This window comes from Calypte anna, chromosome 1, assembly GCF_003957555.1.
Source record: "Calypte anna isolate BGI_N300 chromosome 1, bCalAnn1_v1.p, whole genome shotgun sequence".
NCBI classification, from domain to species: Eukaryota; Metazoa; Chordata; class Aves; order Apodiformes; family Trochilidae; genus Calypte; species Calypte anna.
The window spans coordinates 49,436,244-49,459,282 of NC_044244.1; the positions used below are offsets into that span (position 1 = coordinate 49,436,244).

The following is a 23,039-nucleotide window of genomic DNA, read 5'->3' on the forward strand; positions in this document are numbered from 1 at the left end:
CTCAAGCTTCACCTCCCCTTACCTAGTCATCCATGATGTGGCACAGAGAACACTAGATCGTGTTCGGCTGAGGTGAGAGGATCACCAGCTTGACAAGCTGGTGATGTGGAGAACAGTATTAACTGAGTAATTAAATCATTTCTGTAATTACTCTCACACAGCTATAAATAATGTAAGCCCTCACATTCTTTCTGGAAGCCACAATAGCGAGAGAAGAAAGGGTAAGGATGCAAATGAAAAAAGGGAAATAATAATAATAACAACAACACCTAACATTTATACAGCACACTACATTTTCAAAATGCAGTGCAAACAATAATTAAGAAATGTGTTGAGTGACAGACAGGAGAGGCTGAGATGAAGGAAGCAGGAGAAGAAAAACGAGGGGAATGGAAGCAGAGGTGGAGCAGGATTTGAGACCCAGCAAGGGTTAGCAGCCGGGTGGACCACACCATGTGGCTCTTCAGCCCACACCTCTGCATTGCTGCAGCAAAACAGGCCACAAGGACACAGCTCTGTCTCCACAGAAAGTGAGCGGCAAAGCAAGGGCCCAAACAGGAACCAGGACCAAGCACACACGGAGGGGGCTGCATCTCTGTCACAGAGCATCCTCATAACAGCTTCTGTCCAGCCGCTTTGATGGAAAGGCTTGCGTGTGACCATGCTGGCAGCCAGAGAAGGCTGTGAGCAGCTCATCCCCTGCTCTCAGGAGTTTTTCCCTCTCCCCACCAGTCCTGAGGCCCCAGCACAGGGCATGCTGGCTAATGCAGGGCACAGGCATGCTTTGAGGGACCTGCTGGATTTTCGTCAGGTGAAAGCAGGGATGCCAGTGTCCCTGTTGTTACCACAGGAGCCATTTCTGACTCAGTGTAGAGCAAGGAGGGAATATTTCTGCCTGACTAGTGAGGAAGGCAAGGAAAGCATCACTGCTCAATCCCAACCGCTCTCTGCCCTGCCTCAGCCCAGGCCTACTCTCCTCACCCAGTCACCACCCAACAGCTTCCCAGACCCCTTTTACAACCCACATCCTGTTTGCTCAGTGGTTCGTTCTACCACCCCTGCTCCCCAGCTCTTCCTCACATGGAAAGCCAGGCAGCATCACCTAGGCAGGCACATATCATCTTCCCTCTCTATCTCTGCTTTTTCCTATTCCTCATCTCCTGCTTCCCACCTTTGTCCAACCCCCCTCCTCCTCTCTTTTCAGGATCTCTTCCAAATTCTCCTCCTCCACACTGGCTCATCACACCCTCCAATCCCCACCGCCTCACCCATGATCCAGCCCAGATTATCCTGCTGTATAGTGCATTTCTCTCAGTCCACTGGTCCCCCTGGGGCCCCTCAGAAGAGCCCCCAGCTCCAGCATGGCCAGTGCAGCCCAAGATCCAGTGCAGTTTTGAGTCACAGCTTGCAAGGACAAGATTGCTTTTAGAGATGCATGGCAAACATCTAAAAAGACTACTGCGTATATGCATTTTTCACATTTATAACAAGGCTAAACTTGGGACAACATATGCACTGACAGCAAAAGAACACTTCTGGTTAAAAGTCCTCCCCTACAAGGTACCATCCCCAAACCTGGGCTCTCTCTCCCAGGGCCACTAGTGGTCAGGCAGAACCTTCAGAGGAAAACATGCCAGCACTTGCAACATGGGTAAATCACATCTCTCCCTCAGCCACATTTTCAGAAAGAGCTGTTTCATTTTCCAAATAAATAGTGAAATAAATCAATCAGCTTGAGGCATACACCTGGCATAGGAAACTTTGCTCAAACACTCATAGTCTGGCAAAGGTACAGGAAACCCCCAAGAGGACTTTATAATAGGGAATGCTGGGCAAGCTTACAATAGACAGTGCTATCAGCCCTGCATACAATAAGCTCTCCTGCATGCTGTAGCTATTAAGCCACCTCTAATGGGGGTTACAGCTTCCCCTCCTGGAGGTCAGATTTTCATATCAAGCATTGTATTTACTTCAGCTAGAAAAATCCATTAATTGCTCCCTAGCAATTAGGTAGCCTTTGCCTTTTGTAAAGCTCAAAGTACTTTACAAAAACATTGTCACAGTCTTCTTGCAAAGGGCAAATTGCTGTAGTTAGAAGTTGAACAATTGTCTTAAAAGACATGTTTTATAGCAGAGCTGCAGCAAGGACTCAGGTCCACAAGTCCTGCTTGATTCTGCTGGCACCCTTCGGGCCAGTCCTCCTCATTGTGTTTGACCACCTTGAGACTCTTCATGTCTTTCATTCCTTCTGCCCCCTACCTCTGAAATATATGTTTATTGTTATTATCAGGAACCTCAGGCACACAGCTAAAAGCTATTGCCAAAGCACAGGAAAAAGCTGCCTCAATAGTCTTTGTGTATTTTTTGTTTCAGTCACTCCCAGAACTTTCTTCAATCAAGCCCTCTCTTTTTCCCCACTCCCCTGAAGTCCTAGATTCAGGAAAAGCTTTCTTGTCTGTCTCATCTTGTTCATCCTCTTTCTCCTCCACTCAAGCTAAAGATCATTCTCCACTGTTTAATCTAGTCCTGCTTGAAAACATCTGAAGCAACGTGGTTTTCACACTCTTCCCCAAGCAGACTAAAGCATATCCTAATAAAACACAGTGCTTGAACTTTTTTCTTGATACACAGAAATATAATTCAATATTATCATTTAGCATATCATAATATGTCATTTAGTATCTCTGCTCAACTTTATCCTGTCTCTCCTACTTCTACTTCTGGCAGCCACAGCAAGCATTATTTTCTCTAATCTTAGCCTACCTCTATCCACTGCACATATAAATCATACCCTGACTCATTGTTCAGCCAGCCTACAAATACAAACCTATAGCTGTTTCAGTCTTCCTTCATATATCACTTCCTCCAGACCCTTAACAGAGTCACAGACTACAATCAAATCTTTTTCTGTACCCTCCTTTTTTTTTTCCAGCCTGTCTCTATGCAATTCTGTCAACTTCCTTCATAATCCAAACCCTCCAAAATTATTTAATGAGGCAAAAATAAAGGCAAAGAGAATAAAAGATTCCCTGGAAAGAACTGTTCCTCTCTGTCCCGCGGTTACTGGGCAATGACATACGGATCTAAAGCAGCAGCATCAGGCAATTTCACACTCTGTGTTTTCAATTTCATTTTGAGGACAGTTTAGGGTAGGGACAAATTTGAGTGTAATTAATTTAGATTTTGTGAGACAAGTAACCGCTTGGGGTTGTAATAAAGGAGTGCCTGCTCCAGAATGGAGAAACTAATCTCCTTGTCCGGCTGGGGATGGCACAAATTGATTTAATACTTTTGTGTTAAGTTCTTTGTTTGAAGACAGTGGTTATAATAATGATTATAAATAACTGTGGGTCAGCTCTCATCAGGTTCTCAGATTTTCTTCAAGTAAGTGCTCAGAGATTTGGAGATCCACTTAAACATCATCAGTGCAAAAGTCAGGATTAGAAATCTAGGGAAAAAAAACTTTTTCAAAAAAAGCCAGATTACTTGCCAGGTCCAAGCTGTGTGGAAAACAACCTTTTCCTCACAGATATTTTTAATACTTCTATTTCCAGGTAGGCAATGGCAACACCACCTTTAAACATTATTAGGGAAAAGGTTAATTCAAATTCTCTTTCCCTCAGATAGGTTGCAGTGGTTGTGTTCAGAGATAGGCAAGGAAAGGTCTTCTGTCACTCAAAGGAAAACATCTCTACAACAGAAGAAAACTAACACTCAGTACTCCTAGAAGAAAAATTCTATGACCTAAAATAAAGCAGCTTATAAATAGCTACAAAAAACTGATTTAAAGGAATCAGACTTCAGTTTTGCTTGACGTTTGTTGTCTGGAACAACTCCTGCCAAGGGAAGGCACCCACACTTCTTCTTCAGTATCCCATCCCTGCCCCACCACTGCCTCTGCTCACAAGCACCCCGGGCACCTCAGCAGGGTGTGGGCCTCACCAGGGTTCCTCCAGGTTTGTGACACTCAAGTCAAGATGGTACCTTCAGGCTTCAGCTGTCCAAGGCTCTGCATTTCCAAGGCAGATATGAAATGAAATCCCATAGAAATTATCTGGGGAGATGGGGGAGGGAAGCAGTGGGAATACTTCAGGGAAAGTGATGTTTCTGTAAAATGACTGTTTTTTAAAGAGGGATTTTTGGTTTTGTTTTGTTTTTTTTTTAACCGTCTCCATTCTTTTTCTTGTGACTCTTCAGAATCATTCACTGAAAAAAAGTGAGGCCTTGAAATGGGGTTCCTCCCAAGCATATCAGAGATAAAATAAGGGAAAATTAAAATTTTTTGAAGCAGACTATTTTAATAGGGTATTTAATATAAGCAGCAATATATTTCTTTGACAAAAAAAAATTTCATTGAAATAATATTGACGAGACCACTTGACCTTTTGTTTGGAAAATTACAGTTAATATTGCAGGATTTAATGGCCCTGGGGAGAGGTTAAAGCTCTTAAAAGTTCATTTCCAGGTTTCCTAATATCTGAGGGATTTTAAGTGCTGTAATTTATTTGTAAAGTAATAAAAGTTGTTCCAGGGATATTCTCAGATGTTAATTAAACTCCACAGAAATATGCTAGTTATATTCACTTTCTTTATATGAAAAAAATGTAATTCTGTATGGACAGAATTAGGTACAGATGTAAAAATAAATTACAGCTCCACCTGGCCTGTGTGTACATGTGTACACTCAAGGGAAAAACAGCATCAGCATACAAAGCTGTCTGTTATTCTCTGTATCTCTGTGACCTACCTTTCTTTTCCCTCTCCAACTTTTGCAGCAAACTCGTAATTTGAGAACACATGATATTTAGTTCATTATTTGTGAGCTACACAGAGCTTTCATCTGGCTGCAGAAGGAAACAAATACCAAAAAGCAGAATAAGTCTATCAATCATATACCCAAGAAAGTTATTAAAAGCTTGATGGGAAACTGCTTGGGTTTTAATTTTATTTTTTAAGATCACTAGATAAGTCTAAGTAAGATTTATTCTAACAAGGGGTAATGGGTGTAAATTGGAGCATAGGAGGTTCAAGTTGAATATTCGAAAAAAAATTTTTACTGTAAGGGTGACAGAGCCCTGGAACAGGCTGCCCAGGGGGGTCGTGGAGTCTCCTTCACTGGAGACATTCAAAACCCGTCTGGACACGTTCCTATGTGATGTACTCTAGGTGGCCCTGCTCTGGCAGGGGGGGTTGGACTAGATGATCTTTCGAGGTCCCTTCCAACCCCTAGGATTCTGTGATTCTGTGATTCTGTGATACTATCATCAAATGCAGTTTCAGAGAAATGAAAATACTTTGTGAAAATTACATTAGCTGCATACATTTTGCTTTGGAGAAAAGGATGGGGGGAAAAAAAAAAAATAAATATGGAAATCTCCTAACATTGAATTATTTCTATTTCAATGTTTGCAGATCAAAATAAATTTTTTTTCCTAAGTAGTATTTTGTTCTTAGAGAATTTATTTCTCTTCACTTCATATAATCTATTCAAAGGGAACTTTTCTTTCAAGGGCTCTCGAAATTTCAGCCATCATCCCTAATGGAAACGAAACAAATTTACATCGAAAAAATGAGGTTTGCATTCCCCATGCATTTCTATTATTTAACCTTTTGAAACCTAGGAGTGAAAGTGCTTTCCTTTTAATTACAGATGTTCTGCTTTTAGCAGCACTGTCCCCGTGTCTTTGACTTTGTCCTGGTTTCAGTGTGTATCTAGGTGCTCAGCCTATCCAACTAGTTTTGGTTTCTCTCGACCTGCAGCATCATTCAACTCTCCTCTGACCAGCAGCTGATGCTCTACTTCCTAATAATGCTCTACACCTATTCTCTGAGTCTGAACTTGCTCCTCACCAAAATACCACAGAAAACTCTTGCTGGTGCTGCAGCAGCATAGCCCTGGCATGGAGCAGTCACAACAGCCTTCAATACTGAAGGAGAAAAAGACAATATGTCGTAGAAAAATTAAGAAGAAAAATGTTGCGGTTTTGGGGGGGGTTTTTTTGTTTGTTTGGTTGGTTTTTTTTTGACAGAAAACCAAAAAAAACCAGGACATGGATTTTGGAAGGGAAAGGTGAAAGAGAAATTTCAGCTTTGGTGTGAATAGGGAGTGGAGAGAAGAGCAGAAAATTCAGTTCTGTGTGCTGTATGAGAAAAGGAAAGAGAATCTGGCCTAGAAAGGATCACAGATTTTAGTTTTCAGGTTAGTTTCATGCAGCTTTTATACAGATTTTACTACGGTCACAGTCCAGTTTAATAGAGCATTCTGACTATTTTATTTCCATCATTATGGCTACCCTGCAAGGGCAAATCCTGGAGAAAATAGCAAGGGATGCAGAGACAGAGGGAAATGATTTTCAGATGGGAAAACAATCATTCTCTTTTTCCAATATTTTTTCTGAATACTGACACCACTGTGTTACTATAAAACTGCACAGGACAAGAAGCCTTGGCAAAATAACATGACTGTTCATGCAAGGGACAGTTCCAGAATTGATGGTAACTATATGTGCTATAAGAGAACCTAAGGCATTTTCTCCTCTTACCTTTTCTGCTTTCTGTATCTCCAAGTTGATCTTCTCTGTTATTTTAAAAAATGAACAGTCTGTCATTACAGAACAGACCAGTCAGCCAATTGGCATGGTCATTTTTTAGGCAAGAAGCTAAATGTTTTCCAGCAGAGTAAGTGCCCTAAATATGAACAATTCCCTCTTCTCCAAAGATACCTATAGATGTACATTAGGGTGGTTTGGTTTGGGTTTTTTTTTTTGTTTTGTTTTGTTTTTTTTCTGTTTCTGGAGCTGCTCCTCTACCTCCTAGTTCTAGAGGTAATAATGAAAACATAATGAAGAAAATGGTGCAGATTTCCAGTCTCAGGTCTGCAAACACAAGATACTGGTATGCATGCTTATCTGAACCAAAGCTTGGTTTGCAGCCTTGTTTCCTTTCACCATCAGTCTCCTAACACAGAGCAAGCTCATCTGTCAGCTATTTCCACACTGTGGTAGGCTTGAATTTCTGCTTTCAAAACAACTGAGGAGAAAGGAGAAATAATTTTAAATACTGGAATGGGAGCAGATGTACTCACCAGTCACGAGTGCATTGCAGTCCTCTGGACAAAGCAAACTAATTCTTAAGTTCAGTCAACACAAAACTATAAAAAGAAAGGTCAGTCCAGCAACTTCAGGCAAACTGAAGAGACCAGGGAGCTTTAACAAGCAAAGTTTTTGGATCACATGATTTGGGCATTGGTGGTGGTGCATATTTCTCTCCTTTCCATTTCATGAATTCCACACTGAACACCGATCACCTGTGATCAGTGTTATTCCCTTTCTCATCAGGGGTCCAATTGAAACGATGCTGTTTTCTTAGTCCCTTTTCAATGGGTCAGCCCCAAAACAAGGACCAGGCATTGCTTTGCTGGGGCTGTAAGAATGCAGCATCTTTTCTACCTTGCCTCACAACTTCAGAGCTTCCTTCTCTTGGAGGAGCTACAGTAGAAGCTATTGGACCTCCACAGCACTCCCAGGCTACCCAACCCTGACAAAATTACTGCTGCAGTTCCCACTGTTTGGCATCACTGCCAACACACTTGTCAGAAACTAAAGGGAGCAAACCAGCTATGACAAGGCTCCCTCAGCAAAGTGGTGTCTTCAGAGATCAAGTGAGGCACATCGTGTGTCTCTGCTTCACTGTTTTCCTGGAATTCAAACCTAGACCATGGTGTGCATACAGATCAACTGGTGGTTTTCTTCTGATGCCAAATTAGACAGAAATTTCATGTAGCACTTTGTAACAGCTAAGCAGGTGAGATTAGAGACCTAAACACCAAGAAGCACAGCAGCAAAAATATGTGCAAATGAGTCCATTCTTCTTCAGAAGAAGAAAATGGCAAAACAGTGGGAAAACATTATGATAGAAGAAACGTCTACAAAATCTAATCAAATGCAATACTAAAGAGCATAAGTTTGAATAAAACAAGAAGGAAAGCCAGATGTTATACTTTCAGCTACATACCTCTACTTTCTACGCTACACCAAGAGCAGGATTCATAGCATTTATGATAAGGCATTACAAGCAATTCAAAGTACATCCTTTATCAGTAAGCACTGGGGAAATACAGTGACATTCCCAGAAGTATTTCTCTGCACCTTAGGATGGGTGGGGTGGATTGTCTTCAGAGAGTGCCTCCTTCCCCACTGATTGTAATGATGCTTAGACCTCCAGCTGGCAGGTAGCAAACATCCAGCTGCAAGTTAATTGAGATGAAGCCAACCTATGGTGCACATTATATGGTGTATATATATATAAAGGAGAAAAGAAAATTCAGGAAAAAAAAATTTTTTTTACCCCTTTTTTTTCCTTTTTTTTTTTTTTTTTAAACCTGTCCTGTCATGTTTCAGTTTACCAGTATACTACAAAGCCCTTTTTACACATGAACCCAGATTTCCTCTCAGACCCACTGATTTAACCCTCATTGAAGGTGAAACAAAATTTCACCTGCTACTCCAGGGAAGGTGGTTGAACTGAGGACATTTTTTGCATTAACCTCCAGTGAAGAGAGTCTTATCTGTCACACCAAGGCATAAGTGGTTTTATAGTGTTCTTTAGGTTTGCATTGGTGCTACTGATCACAAACACACAGGGAGCATAACGAAGCTGTAAGTGGAGGTCTGAAGCTGTGAAATGCTGAGCAAGTTCAATCACAGCTGACTGCTGTGGGTGTCGAGGGGATGCTGAAAGCAGCAATCCACCCTGGCAGGATCAAACCCCAGCCACACAACTCATCTGCAAATAACATGACAAAGAGTCACTAAAAGCAAAACCTCTGTCAAAGACGTCCCTGGAAAATAGATTGTTTAAGGGCTTACCAGGCTGACTTCAGTATATTTAGTAGAATGTCTGTGTATTTACTCTCTACCATATTTTAATTCAATTCTTCAAATAAATATTACCCAATAAAGATTATGCACCTGTGAATCAGAAGCTGTAAAGGTCAGCCTTTTTCTATTTAAGCTTAAAAGAAATCTTGGCCTTTCCTAAAACTGCATATCTTTGTATGTAACCTGCTGCTTCTGATTGCAAAACTAAAAAAAAAAAAAAAAAAAGGGTATGTTTGATGAAGCAGAGGTCTCCATTCATAACGCTTCCACCTTTGAGCTCCCCATGGGCTGCCTGCCTGCCAGAACGCTCTTTAGAAGTGAGCCAGTGGGGTATACAGGGCAGACACAGGAGATGCTGCCTTCCCAAGGACAGACTAGAGATAGGTAGACAGGAAAATCTTTGCAGAGTTCAATAGGTCAAATTCCTCTTTGAATTACAGCAGCGTAAATCTGATCTAATTCTGCCAAAGGCAACAGGGCTATAGCTGGATTTACGCTGTGGGAATCTGAAATCAGAATTTGGCCTGCCACATTCAAAGTCACAAGGACCTTTTCCAAATGCTTAGGAGGTCTGGCATCAGTAACACTCACACTTGCTCAAAAAAAATGTAAAACGCCGTCAAAAGTGTGAAATGCAGCACTCAAGTAATGCTTCAGACCTGTTTCCCACAGCCAACAGAGATCATGCCACGCAACAAGCAGGAGAGCATCAAGATGCAGCATTGTTTCCTGACTGTCCTCTAAGACCAAAAATTCATTGTGAGTGGAATGGGGCAGAATGAGTTTATCATGTATGCAGCTACTCAAGTACAGAGAGAAAAAACTGCCCATGATTATTTTATTCAGTGACTAATGTAGTTCAAAGGCTGATAAGAGAACATAACACTGCATCGCTGGTCAGAGTGAGAAAATAATTTCTGATTAATTTATTTCCATCTACTCCCTTATGGTAACCTGCACTGGACTAATCATTCACAAGATAAATAAAGCAGGAAGTATCAGGATTTCTCAGCCCACTAGATCTCTTGCTGAGGAAAAGCTGCCACAGAGGCTAGCTTAATTCTCCCCCCTCATTCAATTAGACCCAATTCTGCCTAGTTAAATGTCTCAGATTCACTTAAGAATGACCTGTAAAAGAAAAAGGCTGTCAGCTTGCATCGCTGTTTACTTCTTTGTGATGCACAAAGTGTTGTAAAGAGGGTCTTCTCAGTAAAGGGTTTGGCACCAACTCTGTCTGGCACTGAGCCTGCAGGGAAAGGAGCAGCCCACTTCTCTGGGATATTCCCACTGGCTCACAGCAGCCCAGAGGCCACTGTTAGCCACACCAGCTGGCCAGATGCACACTCAGGCATGAATTTCTGGGTCCCCTGTTCCTCCCAGGGTGAAGGTTTTTATCAGGTTCAGCTGCACACCACAGAGGCTCCTCTAAGCTGAGAGTTAGACGGCCAAAGATGCTGCTCTCTCTGCACCCTGCCCTTTTTATATGAAGTACATTAATTACCCAGAAGACTGCATGGGACCTGATAAACAGTGAAATGTCAGCAATATGAAGGAATAAAGTAGTGCAGTAGAAACAAAGGCTTAACTGAACTGGTTCAGACTGGTCAGTTGCTTTAGCTAACATCTATTTAGCTTCAGGAGCTAATGAACACTTCTGAGAGAGGTTGGCTTTATTAAAGATTCAATTATTTTCCAATTAAGATGTCAGAGCTGTATTAAACATTACTGAAAATACCACAGTGTCCTCCAGCTGCCTGCAGGAAAACCCAAGCTAACAGCCTTGGCTCTCCTAAGGTAAAACACAAGCAAAAATAAAATTTTTTAAAAAAAATTAAAATAAATAAATCACAGTTGTCAGGGGTTCTTTACCCTCTCTAAGGAAGAAGAAAAGGGCAGATTCTTTTGCAGCTCTCTTCTACCTACTCCTCTCCCTCCTCAATTTTTCTCTGTTGCAGATAATTCCACATGATTAATAGACTCTTCTCAGTGGTGCTTCACACAGTTAGCCCTTTTAATCTCTTTTTGAATCTGAGACTCTCTAATCCCCCAACCCTTTGGCCCCATGAGACTACACCTGAGGATCACAGAATAAGATATTTCTTTCTATTTTAAGTTTTCTATCTGTAGGTCTGTATTAGAAAAAAGCTGAAATGTACCTTATCTGCCATGATCATAGAGGAGCCTCCATGGATGCCCAGGATGGGAGTGAGGGTCTGGGCAGAGATGAAGTCCAGGATCTGGGCAATGGCTTCCTGGTCTGTGTCATCAGCAAATACCACCCCTTGAATCTTCCGATCTGACATGAGGTCACAGATGCGGGTGATGATGCTCTTGGGATCTGTCTCATTCATGGCCACCAGCTCCACCCGAGGCACCACTGACAGGTGGTGGAAGTCATCTTTCTCGTGGGCATCTTTGATGGCCACTTCGTCTGAGGTCCCCACCAGGATGACCGCAATGCCAATGCTCGGGTGGTTTTTCTGGGCATGGGCCCCGCTCCCTGTTGTTGCGAGGATTGCCAGCACCAGCCAAAACCTTGGAGAGTAGCACTCTGCCCTGGGCCTCATCTTCAGCTCTTACACTCCCTGAGTGATGAATAAAAAAAGGAAAGGGAAAAAGTAAGAGAAAGGGAAAGCGATTAATTGACAAGTCAATCATTCACTCAGCCTTCAAGGCAGATCCACTGTTATTCCTCAGCCAGTAGCCCTCCTTCCACCAGTCCTTCTTGCCTGACCCCCAGCCCTTTGGCTACATTCAAGGCTCTGTTCAAGTCACGGGGGTCAGAGCAATCCAGCCTCTACTTCAGAGTTTGGAGTCACTTCAGAGAACAGCTGTCAGTGGAAGATGGGATCATGTCATGTCTCAGGTCCCACATCACTCTGAGACCCAAGTCAAAAATATTGTCCTTTGATGGCTCATCAGCTGTCTTTGTGAAACTAATTGCTTATGTCAAGCCCATGTCTGAGTGCTACCCCTCAACACAAAGGGATTACTGGTGCTTGTAATCAGTTTGGCCTTCTGCTGGAGGTATAAGCAGGGAGGCTGAAGGTACCAGGCAGATAAGGACTCCCTTTATTTACTCAGCACTCCAGAATAAAGTGAGGACAAATGGGCAAGGCCACTGGATGTATATGTACTTGTCTATCCCTTGTGTACAACATTCCTATCACCAGGACATACACACAGCTTCAGTCTGTAGTACAGGCAGCCATATGCCCTTGATCCATACAAGGTTAATTTATTTTTAAAAAGACAGGAATACAAAATTTCCCTGTGGTTGTGGCCAAAACTGGATCAGTGTAGTGTGGGGAAGACATTCCCTCCAAGCCCATATGACAGATATTTTTCCCAGGAGCAAAAATACCCACAGAGTTTACAAAGGTTCACCCCCAGCTACTACAGCCAGGAGTGTCACACCAATCTTTTCCCTGAACATGTCCAATTTATTTTCTAATCATAACAGTAAAAATGGAAAAACCCAATGAGGTCATATTTCTAGCCCCTGCCTGAGTGGGCTGCCAATCCCTGTGGGATTGGTCCTGGCTCTTTCTTTATTCAGTCTTGTTTTAAGAATAGTTCACATTTCCAAAGCACTTTTCATCCTCAAGGCACTTTAAAAACATGAACGAATTAATCCTTGCAGCACCTATGCAGCATAAATATCAAAACCTTATCAGGTCTGGAGGCAAAAAAAAGGCAAAAAGTGTCCCCCCAGATGCCCACTATCCCTGTGGGAGGCAGCACAGCTCAGTGCCCAGTCAGTGCCATGATGCTGTCCCAAGGAGATTTCAGGTATTTCGAATTAAAGATGACTTTCCCTTTGCACAAAAGGTCCTCCTCAGCTATCCATGCCTATAAATCTGTTCTTCAGCAGCCAGGCTTACTTCAAACAAAGACACCAGCCCTGCATTTCTTTGCACCACACCTCTGGTCTTGGGGGTCCAGCAATGGGACCCTTCCATACTGTTTGCTGTATGTGCCTTTATCAAATGGACTAAAAGCCACAGCAGCAGGGACAAGTCTGGCAAGACCTTGGGAAAGCTGGAAGTCCATGAAACAGCCCTACCTGGCACCAGCCATGCAAAGGGAGAGGGTGCAAGGGGCCCCATCTTGCCCTGCCCAGGAGAACACAGGCTCAGTACCTGCTCAGTTGCCATGCAGAGAGAATGTAGCCTACACTGATATTAGCAGATAAATAAGCAGATAATAAAATAGATAATAAATATGCATCAGAGGAACCAAATCCACTTAGGAGGATAAAAGGGACCACGGATGTGAAGTGCCAATCGATTCTAAACTCTGACGGATCCACTTTCTGAGAGATGCCCACAAGGAGAACCAAGAGACTTTGAGAGTTTGGCAAAATGAACAACTAACTTCATTCTGGCAGGACACTTATCCTCCAATTACGAATCACTAAATTAGATTCCTTCACAGTGAAATGCAGTCCCCATTCCTGCAATGCTTTGTTAACTTTAATGCACTCTATACGCTCTCCGTCTCTCACTCTCTTCCTCACTCACTTTAATGCCATACTTGTTCTCTTTAAAATATGTCTCCTGTGATCCCGCTGCATAGTTTCACACAGCATATTACGCTTGGTTAAGCAATGGCTAGCTGTGATGCCCAGGGAGCAGAATGTAGGTTTTTTCCAGCCCCTCTCCCACTGGCAATATTTTACAGGCCTTCCAGCCCAGGACTCAGTCAGCAGCAATGCAGGAACTGCGACTGTGGCAGCTGTTTGTCTTCACACCCAAGCACAGACTTCTCCCATTGGGAAAAATGCTGGCCAAGAAACCCTTTCCCTTTCTCTTCACCTGTATCAAAGCCAATAAATCTTTATCAACTACCTACCAGCCCAGACCCTGAAGAGCACTTTGGTGTTAGATACCGGCTTGGTATCTAACTCATGGGATGCACATCCAAAGGAGATTTTTCCATTCAGCACCAGATGATGGGAATTCTTGTACAATGCCACATCTTCAGGGTTTGGCTAGATATGCAGGGAGCAGCCAGGGCTAGGAAGAGGCTGAAGAGGAGGTCATCATTGCCTCCAAAGGCAACCTGACACCCCCACTTTGTTTCCTCAGCTGCAAGCCCTCTCCCTGAAAACAGCAATGCTCAGATAGCCTGTGCTGTACACTACCCAAGACACCTCTCCCTCAACCTCTTGTTCACACATAACACTTTGGTCACTCTCACAATGTGTCTCAGGCACTTAGTGGCAGTCTGCATGCCAAGGACCAGTGTCCTTCTGAAAGAATGGCAGGTGCCATATCCAGGCTGCGCTCCTTCCTAGGATGCAGCCCAGGAATGTGATAAGGCTGAAGAACCCCAATAAATAACACCTGACCCGGGGTTCCCAACACCCCGTTAGCTGAGGGGTGGCCTTCACCCTTCAGCCCCAGCACACTGCCACAAGACAGCAGCAGGTTCATAGTAGAGACAAGATACTCAAACAGGGGAGTTCACAGTACTTACATCCCTTACACTCCTTGGGTGACTTCTGTTCACAAGTGGTAGCTACTATCCACACTCCCGCTCACATACAAATGCTAGCTGCTGGAGGAAAAGACATGTCCCAGCACCTCTTTCCTCCTCTGTTCTGGCTCACTACAAGCCCCTTTTGAAGGTGTGGTAGTAGAGGAGAGGCAGGGGTGAATACGTACAGTGAATATGCGTGGAGAAATTCATAAGCACCTGATAAGCCTGTAGTTCTAAAACATTTGCCCTTAGTTGTTTCAAGTAACTTTTGTATCACTAGAGTTTAATTTCACCAGTTGAGTATGATTTTGTAAACCTGCCAGCATATTTTATTAAAAAGTATTTTATATGAGTAGGTTTTTCCTTTGGTGATGGTGGAGGTAACCCAGTGCTTAGGAGTCTTTTCTATGATTTTGCCACTCAAAAACAATTTAGCAAATCCCAAACTCCAGTCTGGCAAATAAAATCCTTTACACATTACTCCACACTATTATATTGTCCTTTACTCCCTGGAACATAATATACGACAGAGCCATTAGACAAGGTGGTTTTACAAACATAACTATATTTAGGTATAAGTATGCCTGTAAAACCATTATACCTCTAGAATATCATTTTACTTACCAATAAAACATATCCACCATTGTAGAGAAATGAAGCATCTACTTAGTGCTGCAGAGCACTGTTACACAATCACAGTTAGAATGGGAAGGCAAAGCTAACTTCTCCAATTGAAAATGCAGGAGGAATGTAGGTAGTCAGACAGTCATTATTCAGATTGGAATTTGGCCAGGACCAAAGGTTAGATTGCTTAAAAATATCATGAGAACCTTATTTGCCACTGTATTTTTATGTGGATCAGATCTAAGGTAAGTATTAATAGAAAATTATTAGGCTGCACAGGCAAAATACAGCTCAGCACTTAGAGATATTCCTGGACGATATTTCAGAATACAGAAAGTACACAAATAGGTCACTGTGCATTCAACCAGGCTAACTGTAAATAAAGTACTACTCAGGCAGTGTTCAGCAAAGCTAAACAATCTTCAGGTCAGATAAAGAAACTGAGGCAGAACATGGGCTGGTCCCAGGAGTTTGGGCGCAGTTTGATTATGTGCCAGTAGTGTTACCTCCTTCTGCTTCAGCTGTGCCAGCTGGGCAGCCTTGCACAATTGGCCCCTGGGAGAGTATTTCCAGGCCCTCAAAACCCCATCTCCAAGCTCAAGACAGCAAGGAGTGGAAGACCTGTAGTACTGCACTCTCAGACATAAAGCTGTCTTGAAGGTAGCTTCTAATAATTAGAAGGAAAAAGTTTTTTGGGACAGGAGGCTGAGCATCACACACTAGCCACCACCAAAGGGAATTTCACAGGGACACTGGTATCATCTACCTTCAGCTTTCCCTGTCTGTACTTCCCTGGAGGGCCATGGGGAAGTTCATATCCCAGTGTTCTCTGAACTCTGCTGATTGGGAGTTATGATGAGGTCCCAGCACTAGTTAGAAGACTTCAAGCCACAGAATCTGACTTCTACAAGCTAATTTTGCATCTGCAACAACTGTGCTACTAATTCCCAGTCCATTTCAGATCCCTAACCCACTTCAAGGCCCCACAACCTCCCACAGCCCTGCTATTACCTACAGACAGATGTTACCTGCTAGCCCCAGCATTAGCCATCAGTGTTACCATGCCCTTCACATTTGCTCATCTTTGACATCACCTTAATTCACACTTAATTTCTCAGATAGTTTGAGCAGTATGAGGTAATGAATCAAAAAGCAATCCTTGTGTTTCAGTTCCTAGTTGAGGGTAGGAAAAAATCCATCTCACCTGTGAGATACTCTACAAAGCTGAAAGGTGCTTTGTGCCTAGTATCCAATACACTACCAGGGGATAATGGCAAGTGCACTAAAAGAAGCAGCAGTTAACGTTAACATTACCGTAGCCATGCTGCTGGGCTGTCTGGCAAGGAAACGCCTGTATGTCCAAGCCAAAGAAGAACAGTATTTCTGCGTTTACCAACGCAGAAGACTGATGCCTATTTAATCTTTGTCTGCTACCTGCCTTATGGGTAAACTGCAGGAGCTAGGATAACCAGCATGGGGAAATAGACAGGACTGATTGCAGCTCCATAAACTATTAATCCTAGGGGCTGGGGTTAAGCCTGTAAATCATACCATGTATTACACCTAAGTTTCTCTAATTCACTGACTTTTGGCTACCCAATTTCAGCGGACAGCTTCCTGTTCTCAGGGTCAGTACCATTTCCACAGTCCCTTTGCATACAGTGTACCTCTGAAAAGGCATTCCTCATGGTCCCACTGCTTCAACCTTGCCCTACCACACCTTCATCCCAGGCTCTTTGTACACTGACACCACTTGCACTGCTGTTCCCCATATTACTGCTTACCAGGAAGGTGACGTAAGTGCCCATAAATCTTCTGGCTCACAGCCCTGTTGTTCCAGGAATTTTGTAAACAGAAATTAAAAGAGAGGTGGATCTGGGGTACTATGGATGTGTCTTGGAAGCACCTGCATACTTCAGGTGCTGATAAACAGAATGAATGATGCTGCAGGAAAGTCCCCATACACTCAGAGATCGAAGATGGCAGAGACTAGAGACACTGGAAAGTGCTGTGCACAGTGATGAATGCAAGAGCAATCCAGCACCTGGGTCAAAATTGTTCATCACAGTGACTCTGAGTAAACATCCTCCCCAAGGACATTTAAGTAGTTTTAAATTAAAACTGTTACAATTTAGTTTATTTTAAGTAGCTCTGAACATCACTTATATTCTCATTCTGATACATAAACACTCCAATAACAGTGGTAGAAACATTTCTCCAAAGCATTTTGGGCAGGTCTTTTTTGCTGCTCTTCACAGCCTTTGTCCTTGCCTGTAATGCCCCACAGATTCATTCCATCTAACTTATAAAATGCTGATTCTTTTATCTTACTTCTTTCAAGTCAGCCTTTTTCTTTTAGGGAATGCATCACACACCCCCAGCCAAAGCCTTCCAAGATCTTGGAGCTCTCTCATTATCTCACTATTAGTTTTCCTTCCATGGACATGGGAAAGAAAGTAGCACATAAGCTTAATTCTATTCTCTATTTATTTTCTTCCAGATAGTTCTTTCTTTATTAAATGAGGCACAATCTCATCCCTGACTAGGCTAGTGCCATGCTGATTACATATTCATACCTTCCCACCTCTGACAGCTAGTTTTCCTCTGTATATTCAACAGGTCTAAGAACAAGGTGAAAAAGGCTTCCCCTTTTTCTGCCCCATGCAAAGAAGAAGAGCATTTCTCTCCCTGCACTTAAGGCAGTACAAAGAATGCTTTGATCATCAATTAGACCCGTATCATTCCCAACAGATGAAGAACTATGTCTCATTATTGTAAGCTTGCCCTAGGGTAAGTTCCCAGTGTCCTTCCCACTTGCACCCACCCACATATTTTACATATTATGGCTGATAGCTGATACAGCCACAGCCTGTGAGCTTCTGGAGCGACCAATACCCAGTGATTCATAGAAATTACAAATGAAGATCCTCTTCTTAATAGTCTTGCCCTTCCCCCCGTCACTTCAGGATTGCTGTCTATGGCATCTGCTTTAGCACACTACCTGTTCTGAAATGACTCAAACAATAGGATTACCAGTGCTAAGAGACAACTCCAAGGCTCACATTTAGAAGCATTTCCCTAAACTCAGCCCAATTTTTCCTTTTGCTCAGCTATCCATTTACATTCACAATATCTCCTTCATTCAATCTAAACAATTTCTTCTTCTTGACTCACCGTTTCTACCCTGAAAATGCTTGTAGATGGTTATCTGATCACCCCTTGGGACTTCCCTCTGCTGCATCAGAAGTTCAGCTGTGTTCATCCCTCCTCACAAGTTGAGTCCCCTTGGGTCCTCAGCAGGATAAGCAAAGGATGATGAAGATAAGGGAGAGCAAGAGTGAGTCTGACCTGCTTACCCAGGCTGGCACACACGTACAGATCTGCAGGAGTCAGTGTCACACACAAAAGCCATTAAGTGAGACAGCAGGTCAGTCTGGCATTGCCCAGTGCCAGCTTCTAAATGCCAGGGCATAAAGTCTTGGCACAGCCATCACTCTCTGCAAGCCTGGCGTGCGGAGCCGGGCTGGAGCCACTGTTCCCCTGCCAGGAGCTCACCCTCCCCCAGCATCCCGCTTGGACAAGTTTGGAGGGATGAGACAGGCCCTCTCTGCCAGAGACTGAAATATCCTCACCACCTGGAGGGTTCAGTTGCCACAGCTGTCGCTCTGTGTATGCTCCATTTGAAGCAAGGGTTTCAAAGCTTATGAGATGAGCACCGTTTCCCACTTCCGACTGTTGCCTGCCCTACCTCAGGACTTAATCCAGGTTCAGAGCAAGATCCTCCAAAGCAAGGGACATGCCACTGGGTGCCTGTGGTCCCTCCAAAGGGATTTCAGCCTGGCTGAAAGCAGCTTTTCCTCCTGAAGACCAGGGTTACTCAGACAGCAGAACACTGTACCCAGAACACTCATTTTGCCAATTAAATCAAACTGGAACAATTCCATAATCCATGCTGCAATCCCTTCCTTCCTTTCTTAATTCTCCACGTAGTTTTCCTTTCCAAGCAGGAATCAACAGCACATTAATAATGTAAGGACATTAAAGATCATGATTTCCAAGAGCAAAGGATTTAAATATCTCAAGTCCATTAATATCCATGAGAAATACAAGTTTAACTTCACTTGGATGGTCTGGAGAAGCACATCCTCAGCATTTCTCACTATTTTCTGTATTCATTTGACGTTTTCTAATTAATCTTAATCAGCTCTGCATTTTGTGCGTTAGCAAATTTACATTGAACTTCAAAAGTTAAAAAATTAGAATTTTTGCTTCCAAGTGTGGAAGGACTTCCCCATTCCCCAGATGTTCTCAGGCACCTCACTTGGTACCTGTTCACTCCCTGTATCATTTCCTTAGAGGGAAAACACAGAGCAGGCAGACAGAGACTGCACTGTCTCCTGAAGGCAGCTGCCAAACACCACACCAGTGCTGAAATCCCATGGGTTATTCAAAGTCTCACATGAAGAGACAGTCTTAAGTTCTTTTGATGCCAGATGTAAACACTGTGAAAGCCAAATCACAAAGGTTTCTTAAAACACACTGTAAGAGGGAAGGAATATTTTTCTATTTTCTTAGGCAAAAATTGAGTGATTCCTTCTTCAACAATACTGAGAATTCCAAAAAGGGCATCTTATGATGCCTAGACAGAAACAGCCTTAAACTACACCTACACTTTGGATACAGCCAGCCAGTTTGCTGCCCACCTTCTCAAATACAATGTATGACATGGTACAAAGCTTTAAAACAAAAACCTGTTCAGCCCCTAGGAAAGATCTTCCTGCGTGTGCAAAGAGCCAGCTTTGTTTGTGAAATGAGACAGGGAATTATACTGGAAGTGAGAGGGACCTAGAGCTGGTTTTAGCATGCCACAGCCATTGGAGCCATGAGATATCAAAAGCTGGCTCTGGTCAGTCCACTAGAAAGGATGGATGAGTACCCAAACCTTATTGCCAGTCTCCTTCCTTTTATTTTTTTGCCCCCTGTCCCTTCCCTATTCTTCACTCTGATCCTTGGTAAAGGAATTTGATGTCTATTTTATGTATAGTTATCACAATAAGAGAACACAACCATGAAATAAATAAATAAATAAATATACAAACAAGCAAACAAAAAATTATAGAGTAGAAGTAACAAGAGAAATTCAATGTGTGACACCAGAAAGAGAGCCATTCGAGATGTTTGGAGTTGTACACTCCCAACCTAGAAGCAACCCATAATACACTCATCCCTTCAGAAAAACTTTGTCCTTATAATAAATACCAAAGCCAGGATGATGGGAGAATTGGTAACTGCAAATCAGGAATTTTTTTGGGTGATCTCATTTTTGTTCTCCTTTTGTTTCTTCCTTTCCCTCTTTAGTGTCCTCACCCAACACATTCCCTTTTCCTTATCTTTCTTCCCTGAATTCAGTGGCCAGTAAGGCACCAGCCATCAAGCTGCTGGATACAATATGCTTTCACAGTACATTAGTGCTGTGCACCAGACCATGCTGTGCCTGCGATTGTATGACAGGTCAGAGCCGATTCCTCTTACTGAGACCTTCAATCAGTAGTCCCCAGAAAGCTTTCCCAGCTGGAGGGACTGAGCCGAGCAGCCACTGACCTCTCATGCTGCTCAGTACTCAATCATATTTATAGAGCTGGAATGACAGAAACATACACAGGTCCACATCTGGACCACAGCTAGTCACTGGCTGTGGGTGCTTCAGGGACAGGGCCCCATCCAGTCCAAGCATTTTTTTCCTCTACTCTATTTTCTCCGGCCTATCAAACTCATTTTGACTTGAGGTTACTGATTGGTGAGAAGCTCAACATGAGCCAGTAATGTGAGCTTGCAGCCCAGAAAGACAGCTATATCCTGGGCTCCATCAAAAGAAGTGTGGCCAGCAGGGTGAGGGACAGCTTCAACCCGTCTCCCCTTATAATCCACTCTCATGACACCCCACCTGGAGTACTATGTCCACTTCTGGAGTCCCTAACACAGGAAGACATGGAATGTGGAAGTCTAGAGCAAGCCTAAAGGAGGGCCACAAAGATGATCAGAGGGCTGAAGCACCTCTCCTGTGAAGACAGGCTGAAAGTGTTGGGGTTGCTCAGCCTGGAGAAGAGAAGGTTCCAGGGAGACCTTGTAGCAGCCTTCCAGTACCTGAAAGGGAGCTACAGGAAAACTGGGGAGGGACTTGCTATGGACCATGTAGTGGCAGGATGAGAGGTAATGGTTTCAAGCTGATAGAGGGTAGATTTAGATTAGATATTAGGAAGAAATGTTTCACTATGAGGGTGGTGAGACACTGGCACAGGTTGTCCAGGGAGGCTGTGGGTGCCCCATCCCTGGAAGTGTTCAAGGCCAAGTTGAATGGGGCCTTGAGCAACCTAGTCTGGTGGGAGGTGTCCCTGCCTATGCAAGGGGGTTGGACCAGATGATCTTTAAGGTCCATGCCAATCCCAAACCATTCTATGATTCATTCATGTTGGTTGCTTCAGTCACTTTTCCTGGCTGTCCACGTAGACTTTCTATGCCTTCCTGCCAATGCATACAAAGGAGATAACCCACCCCTGCCTTCTCCTAGCCCACCACCATCACAGGCTTCCTCATGGTGCAGCTCAGTCTCCTTGGCCACAACTCTTACACAAAACTCACTCTAGCTTGTATTTGCAGCAGGGAAAAAAAATTAGCAGGGAGAGAAAAAACAAAACAAAACCAGACAACTGTTACAGTAAAGAATACCCTAAAAGTAAATAAAAAATACTATGGATGAAGTGCAGCCATGAGTTATTGTTGTGGTTCAGGCCCAGTTGGCAACAAAGAACCACACAGCCCCTCCCTCACTCTCCCCTCACTGTGGGATGGTGAGGAGAAAATATAACAAAAAGCTGATGGGCTAAGACAAGGACAGGGAGGGTTCACTCACCAGTTATGGTGATGTGCAAACCAGGCTGGACTTAGGGAAAAGAAATCTATTTATCACCAATCAAATCAGAGTAGCACAACGAAAACCAAAACCAGATCTTAAAAATAGTTACATTCCTCTCACCCTCTCCCTAGGCCCAAATTACTTCTTTCTCGATTTCTCTGCCTCCTCCCCACCACTAGTGCAGGGGGACAGGGAGCAGAGGTTGTGGTCAATTTATCACGTGTTGTTTTCTGTCACTCCTTCCTCGTCAGGGGGAGGACTCCTCACAGCTTTCCCCTGCTCCAATGTAGGGTCCTTCACAAACCCCTCTGACATGAGTCCCTCCCACAGGTGCAGTCCCTCAGGCACAGACTGCTCCAGCCTGGGCTGCACACAGAGTCACGGCTGCTTTGGGAACAGTCACCTCCCCTGGTGTGGGGTCCTACACAGCTGCAGGTCCATATCTGCTCCACTGTGCTCCTTGATGAGACAGCCTGCCCTCTGAGCACAGGCTGCAGAGGAACCTCAGCTCAGGCACCTCTCCCCCTACCCTGCTTCCTTGCTGACACCAGAATCTCTGCTCAAACATTGCTCTCATTCCCCCCTCTCCTCTCCCATACAGGTACTTTCACAGCCTCCTTTTCCCCTTCCTAAATAGGCCAGTCAGAGAGGCATCCTCACTGTCGCTGGTGGGCTTGGCCTTGACCAGAGGTAGGTCTGGCTTTGGAGCTGGGGGAGCTTCCAGCAGCTTCCCACTTGAAGCGGGGAGATATATGTTATACATTAGAACAAAATTCTTTCCTGTGAGGGTGTCCTGTGAGACACTGGAACAGGTTTCCCAAGGAAGTTGTGTCTGTCTCCTCATTGGAAGTGTTCAAGGACAGGCTGAATGGGGCCTTGAGCAATCTGGTCTAATGGAAGGCGTTGCTGCCCATGCTAGGGGGTTGGAACTAGATGATTTTTAAGGTCTCTTCCAATGCTAGCCACTCTATGATTCTAGGATAGAAGTCCAGAATTTCAATATTCTCAATGAGCTTCCTTCAGACTACAATGTATGCCCCAATCTATTGCCCTGCTCAGTTTTTTCACCCATCATTTCAATACATTTTTTGCTCTCCATGGCTCCCACAATCATTACATTCCTCACTTTAAGCACCATT

At 43.6% G+C, this 23,039-nt stretch overlaps 1 protein-coding gene across 1 annotated transcript in view; it reads right to left on the minus strand.

Annotated features, from left to right (window-relative positions):
- The window catches only part of GRIN2B (glutamate ionotropic receptor NMDA type subunit 2B), a 207,298-nt gene that overhangs the window by 156,936 nt on the left and 27,323 nt on the right, over positions 1-23,039 (minus strand). The window contains exon 2 of the mRNA XM_030454676.1: positions 11,036-11,464. Coding sequence (XP_030310536.1) covers positions 11,036-11,446 — 411 coding nt within the window. The 5' untranslated portion in view covers positions 11,447-11,464. The remainder of the gene's footprint in view (positions 1-11,035; positions 11,465-23,039) is intronic.